Below are 7338 nucleotides of genomic sequence, written 5' to 3' on the forward strand. Positions count from 1 at the left end.
AATCAAAACTGACCTTTTCCAAAATTACAAATTGAAGTGGGATTTTTTTTTAATCATAAGTATAATTTACTACATAACGTAAAATATTTACTTATCTAAAACTTTCCTCATATGCAAACTTTTAAATCTCTTCTATGCTTACTGATATGTATGTTGAGATAATACCATAAAGTTTTTCTTTGTCAGTAAAGAAAATAAAGTCCAGAAATATTTCCCAAAGGATATACACAACTATAGAAGGAAAAGTCCCTTGTATTTGGACTATTATTAAACTGTACCTGAGGTTATTTCAGTCCTTATGGACAATAGCACTGGAGTCTACACTTATGTCTCCATAATTGATTTCACGATTACTCCTCTCCCACTGGAATCCATCAGAGAGGATGAGTAAAAGCTCAATGCTAAAATACTCTTGAAAAAGGTATCAGAGATTTAAAAATAACTGAGGCCGTTAAAAACACCACTTTTGATTCACTAGCTCATGATCACAGATTATAGACAAAAGGTTGCTATGATCTTTAAATATCCATAGTTACCCAGTTATCCTTACTTTAAGACATATCAGGTACACTAGAATTCAGGAAACGGATTTTCTTTATGTATATCACTGAAGTTTACTTTCTCAGTCTAAAGTGTGAGATCTCTTGAACTGATGCAACCTTGGTAGAAAGTTGTTCATTGCGGTATAAGGATTGGAATATTCACCAGCTTCTCTCTTTGCTTTTAAAGAGAGGGCCAAGTAATTATGACATGTTTTAAAATTTAATGACTATTAATGCAAGTTCAACATTTGTAATGAAGCAATTAAAATTCATGTATTTGAGAGAATGACTTTGATATGAGAAAAGGAACGCATGTTTAGAAGTAGAGTTAGAGAACTTTATCTACTCTTAGTGATTTTTGATTTTACTTAACATACCAGTATTGTCTAATCACATTTTTTTCAAAGATGGCACCAATAACAATGGAAACTAAATATATTGAGGTAAAATAAAATAAACATATTTCCAATATTTTTAATACTGTCATGTAATGACACAAATACTGACTTAGCTATCATAATCGCTATAAACACTACCATAGAGATTCCATGCAATATGCTTATTTTAGATAAGATGTAATACTCCTAATTTGGATAAGATAATTTTTAACAATATATATTTATTTATTTATTTATTTATATTTATATATTGCAAGAATAGAAATTCAGAATGTGAATAATCTTAGACAATAAAATACGCTAATTTCTTGCATAAATCCTTGCCAATGTATGATTAAAAAAAAATAACCAAATAACTTCTTTCATTGTTTAATGGAATAACAATTCCTAAAGTTTAGTAATATCTAAATCCAAATTCATGCATCTTATTGATGTTAAAATTCTTTTGTATACCTTTTCTCATTAAGAAGTAAATAATGTATAGCTACATTTAAGAGAATATTGATGAATTGATGACTCAAAGTCACAATTTCATTTCTTTTGCCTTTTGCCTCTCAGCATTTGTCTGCCATGGGTGACAGGGGAACAAGCAACTACTCAGAAGCGACTGACTTCGTTCTTGTTGCTTCAGGGTCGGCCTGGAACTACACATTCTCCTCTTCCTGCTATTTCTGCTTATCTACCCCAGGATCCTTCTAGGAAATGTTGACATGAATGTCATTATTATGACTGACCCCCAGCTGAATACACTAATGTATTTTTTCCTAGGCAACCTCTCCTTCATTGATCTCTTCTATTCTTCTGTTATTGCACCCAAGGCTATGAGCAACTTCTGGTCTGAGAGCAAGTCCATCTCATTTGCAGGCTGTATTAGCCAGTTCTTTCTCTTTACTCTCTTCATTGTGACTGAAGGATTTATCCTGGCAATCATGGCTTATGACCACTTCATTGCCATCTGCAACCCACTCCTCTACTCTGTCCAGATGTCAACACATCTCTGTGTTCAGTTGGTTGCTAGTTCCTTTTTTTTTGGTTGTATCAGCTCAGTTCTTCAAACCAGCATGACATTTACTTTATCCTTTTGTGCATCTCGAACCATTGACCATTTTTACTGTGATGGCCATCCACTTCAGAAGATTTCTTGTTCTGATCTCTATATTCATAAGTTGTTTTTTTTTCTTATGCAGCATTATCATTTTGCCTACCATCAATGTCACTATTGTGTCATATATATATATATATATATTGTATCCACAGTTCTAAAAATACGCTCCACAGAGGGGTGAAAGAAAGACTTCTCCACTTGGCAGCTCTCACCTAGGAGTCCTGAGTGTACTCTATGGTGTTGTATTTTTTATGTATCTCACTCCTGATACATTTCCTGAGCTCAGTAAAGTGGCTTCCTTATGTTACCCCCTAGTCACTGCCATGTTGAATCCTTTGATTTACTCTCTGAGGAACAAAGATGTCAAAGAAGCTCTGAGAAAGGGCCTAGAGAAAAGATACTTTAATTCTATTTTTACAGTGATGTAAATGAAAGTCCTGGGAATTATAACAACTTGGGGAAGCAACTGATTAAAAAGTTGTACCCATTCATCTTAGAAATATTTAATCATAAAGTTTTAATTTATTCGAATTCCATGTATTTACAGCTGAAAAGTACATTTGGAATATGATTTGCCTGTTTGATTCAGAATGGAATGACTTTCTCTGTGCTTCATCTTCATTTTGCTTGGATTAGTAACGTGTTATGTGGATATACATGTACTTGGTAGAGGTAGCACAAGCTAATGTAATAAGCAAATGAAATATCATATTTACTGAAGAAATCTTTGTGAACTCTTAGTGAGAGAATCACTCTGCAGTGCACAGCCTGAAGGGTGACATGTAAGTAACTCTTAATTGCCCAGAGGCTAAATAAATTTATTTCACAGTTTCTCTGACATGAATAATTATATCTCCCCATCATTTGATTAATAATTAATCTGATAAATTATTTTTGGATGTCCTTCCTTTTTACAAGAAAACTGTAATAAAATAAACAAGTAAACTTTATATTTTGTTGACGCTTACTCCTTGGCAGGAAAGTTATGACCAACCTAGATAGCATATTCAAAAGCAGAGACATTACTTTGCCAACAAAGTTTCATCTAGTCAAGGCTATGGTTTTTCCTGTGGTCATGTATGGATGTGAGAGTTGGACTGTGAAGAAGGCTGCGTGCCGAAGAATTGATGCTTTTGAACTGTGGTGCAGGAGAAGACTCTTGAGAGTCCCTTGGACTGCAAAGAGATCCAACCAGTCCATTCTGAAGGAGATCAACCCTGGGATTTCTTTGGAAGGAATGATGCTAAAGCTGAAACTCCAGTACTTTGGCCACCTCATGCAAAGAGTTGACTCATTGGAAAAGACTCTGATGCTGGGAGGGATGGGGGGCAGGAGGAGAAGAGGATGACAGAGGATGAGATGGCTGGATGGCATCACTAACTCAGTGGACGTGAGTCTAAGTGAACTCCGGGAGTTGGTGATGGACAGGGAGGCCTGGCGTCCTGCGATTCATGGGGTCCCAAAGAGTTGGACACGACTGAGTGACTGATCTGATCTGATGTGGCTTAGTGAGAATTATTTTATCAATCCAATATGTATTGAATTTTGACGTACTCTTTGCCCTATAAAAATTCCTAGGCATAAGTAATTTCTCTACTTGAGGTCATAGTAATTGAGGGGAAAATATCTGACTAGAGAGCTAACATGCCATATGTTAAACCAAGTGAATACAAGCAAATATAGAAATACGTATAGAGTGCAGTCTTTAGAGATGAGTGATCTAAATGATCAAGGAAAGTTTAAAATCTTCCTGAAATTTAGTTTTTTATTTTAATGCACAAGAAAGGGAGCAAGAGAAACTTAGAAGGAAATTCATGGAACTCATACAGACCTATATAACAAGACAAGGAAGATTTCTTTTATTCTGAGGCAGCAGGGAAGCACTGTGGATTTCTAAAAGGATATATTGTGTTCAATTTTGTATTTTAGAAAATTGCATTTTAACTTTGGGTAGCTAAATATTCATAGAAGAAAAGAATCACAGAAAGCCTCTGATTATCCAAATGAGAGGTTATCATTGTTTTAATGACAGCAATCTTACATGAGACAGTGAAGAGAGGGAATATCTTTTAAACCATGGATAAACTAAGCTGAATATTGGGGTGGTTAATAAAATGAGGTCTGGTGGAAGATAATAATTATTTCAGTGTTTAAGAACCTCTCACTGGGAAAATGTTGCCTCATAAAATAAGGAATAAAATATGATTAACAATATTTAACCATTAAGAGTTAAGAAAATATTCTCAGAACTCAGACTGAGCTTTCAAATTCTGCTTTTGCCTATGTGTTCCAAGGTCAACTGTCTTGACTTTGCAGAAACTCTGGTTTCTCAGTTTAATATACCTAACTATCCTTATTTAATATTTTCCTGTTTAAAATATCCAACCTACTTTCTCTTCCTAAACTGATTAAGCTTTTACTAATACTGAATTATAATAAAAGAGAAGCTCTGGTCCCACATCATTTTTGCTATCTATATACTTTAAAAACTCAGATAAATTCTAAACATAATTTTTAAATTAAAAACTGTTTTTTAAAAATAATATTAAAATTAACTGATAAAAATATTTTAGAAAAATGACATTCTTATCAAGTTGGGCTTACTAAATAGAATAGTATGTCTCTGATGTTAATGTAGTCTTTTAGTCACACTGCTGTTTTAAAGGAATTTTTAAATAGGGATCCTAATCTCATAAGTATTTTTGCTAAAGATAAAAAGTTAATTGTATGAATGCTATCTTTCCTTCAGCATATTTTTTAACTGTTTGGTATTTAAATATATGAAAACAGCATTAGCAACCATCATCTGTCTTTGAATTTGTGATTTAGAGAGCATTTGTCATATCCTGAGGCATTTGTCATATCCTGAAACATAGGTATATCAAGATATACAGGTAATAATTTGAAGTGGATTTTTATCTTTTTCCCTTGTTTTTGACTATTATTAGACTATTTGTTTGTATCTAAGGTTACTTCAGTCCTCATGGACAACAGCCCAAGAGTCTTCACTTATGGCACCATAATTGACTTTACGATTACTCCTCTCCCAGTGGAATCCATCACAGAGGATGAGCAAAAATTCAATGCTGAAATATCCTGAGGAAGGTTTCACAGGCTTTAAATAACTAAGATCATCTTAAACACCACTACCCATACTCGAGTTCATGATCATGGACTCTGGACGATGCAAGTTACTATGGTCTTTAAATATCCATGGTTACCCAAGTATATTTATCTTAAAACACCTAAGGTGTAACAGAATTCAGGAAAGGGATTTCCCTTTATGTATATCAGTGAAGTTTACTTACATTATCTAAACAGTGAGATCACTTGAATTGATGGAGCCTTGGTAGAAAGTCATTCACTGCAGTGTAAGGGTTGGAATATTCACTACCTTCTTTCTCTGCCTCAAAAAGAAGCTTAAATGACCGTGATATTTGTTAAATGACTGTTAATGGAAATGAAATATTTATAATGAGGCAATAAAAATGTATATATTGGGAGAATGGCTTTGACCTGAGAAAAGGAAAATATTTGAAAATTCCATTAGAGAACTTTATCTTCACTTAGTGATTTTTGGATGTTATTAACTATGCCAATGTTGTCTATTTTATTGTATTTTCAAAGATGGCCTACATGAATAAAGAAAATGAAATATATTGAGCTAAAATAAGGTAAAAATATTTTCAATTTATTTACTACTGTCATGTAATGAATCAAACACTAACTTCACTCTCATGAGGGCTATAAACACTATCTTATTACATGAGATATGTCTATTTTAGAAAATGTTCATTCTACAATTTTAGATGAAGAAAGCACCTAGCTATAAATATTTTAAGAATAGAAATTTAGAATGTGAGTGATTTTAGGCAATAAAATAGGCTAATTTCTTGCAGAAATCCCTGCCAGTTATGATTTAAATAAAATAACCAAAGAACATTTTTTCACTGCTTAATAGAATTACAGTTTAAGAAGCCTAATGACATCTACTTTAAATTCTTGTATCTTCCTGACATTAAAATTGTTTTGTATGCAATATCTTATTAAGCAGTAAATAATTTAATTCTCCATTTAAGAAAGTATTAACAGCACTAGAATCAAAGCCAAGTTTCATTTATTTTGCTTTGTGCCTCTCAGCAGATTTCTGCCATGGGTGACAGGGAAACAAGCAACCACTCAGAAGTGACTGAGTTCACTCTTGTCGGCTTCAGGGTCCTCCCAGAGTTCCACATCCTCCTCTTCCTGCTTTTTCTGCTTGTCTATGCCATGATCCTTCTAGGAAATATTGGCATGATGGTCATTATTATGACTGATCCCCGGCTGAACACACCAATGTATTTCTTCCTAGGCAACCTGTCCTTCGTTGATCTCTTCTATTCATCTGTTATTGCACCCAAGGCTATGAGCAACTTCTGGTCTGAGAGCAAGTCCATCTCCTATGCAGGCTGTGTGACCCAGCTGTTTCTCTTTGACCTCTTCATTGTGACCGAGGGGTTTCTCCTGGCAGTCATGGCTTATGACCGCTTCATTGCCATCTGCAACCCACTCCTCTATTCTGTCCAAATGTCAACACATCTCTGTGTTCAGTTTGTGGCTGGTTCCTATTTTTTTGGCTGTATCAGCTCAGTTCTTCAGACCATCATGACATTTACTTTATCCTTTTGTGCTTCTCGGAACATTGACCATTTTTACTGTGATGAGCGTCCACTTCTGAGGATTTCTTGTTCTGATCTCTATATTCCTAATATGATATCCTTTTTCCTATGCACCATTATCATTTTGCCTACCATAATTGTCATTACTGTGTCTTATATATATATTGTATCCACAGTTCTAAAAATACACTCCACTGAGGGGCGAAAGAAAGTCTTCTCCACTTGCAGCTCTCACCTGGGAGTCGTGAGTGTATTGTATGGTGCCATCATCTTTATGTATGTCATCCCTGACAGATTTCCTGAGCTGAGTAAAGTGGCCTCCTTGTGTTACACCCTGGTCACTCCCATGTTGAATCCTTTGATTTACTCTCTGAGAAACCAAGATGTCAAAGAAGCCCTGAAGAAGATTCTGGGGAAAAAACTATTTTTATTTAATTCTATATTAACTGAAAATAGAGCTAAGTAAATGTAATGTTCTGAAACTGCTGAGCTTTATAATAACTTAGAGAATCACTGATTCAAATCTATTTTTAATATTTATTTATTTTAATTGGAGGTTTACAATATTGTATTGGTTTTGCCATACATCAACATGAATCCACCACAGGTATACACGTATTCCTCATGTTGAACCC

General features: G+C 34.3%; 1 protein-coding gene and 1 pseudogene across 1 annotated transcript; both read left to right on the plus strand.

Annotated features, from left to right (window-relative positions):
- The first annotated feature begins 1465 nt into the window (after positions 1-1465).
- LOC104985931 lies at positions 1466-2473 on the plus strand (annotated as a pseudogene).
- A 3724-nt stretch (positions 2474-6197) lies between these two features.
- On the plus strand, positions 6198-7127 carry LOC104985885 (olfactory receptor 9K2-like; the record flags this gene model as incomplete). Its single annotated transcript, XM_010836277.1, has 1 exon — positions 6198-7127. A coding segment is annotated over exon 1 (930 nt), but the record flags the coding sequence as incomplete, so codon positions are not given.
- Between the last annotated feature and the right edge of the window lie 211 nt (positions 7128-7338).

This window comes from Bison bison, unplaced genomic scaffold, assembly GCF_000754665.1.
Source record: "Bison bison bison isolate TAMUID 2011002044 unplaced genomic scaffold, Bison_UMD1.0 scf7180017864062, whole genome shotgun sequence".
NCBI lineage: Eukaryota > Metazoa > Chordata > Mammalia > Artiodactyla > Bovidae > Bison > Bison bison.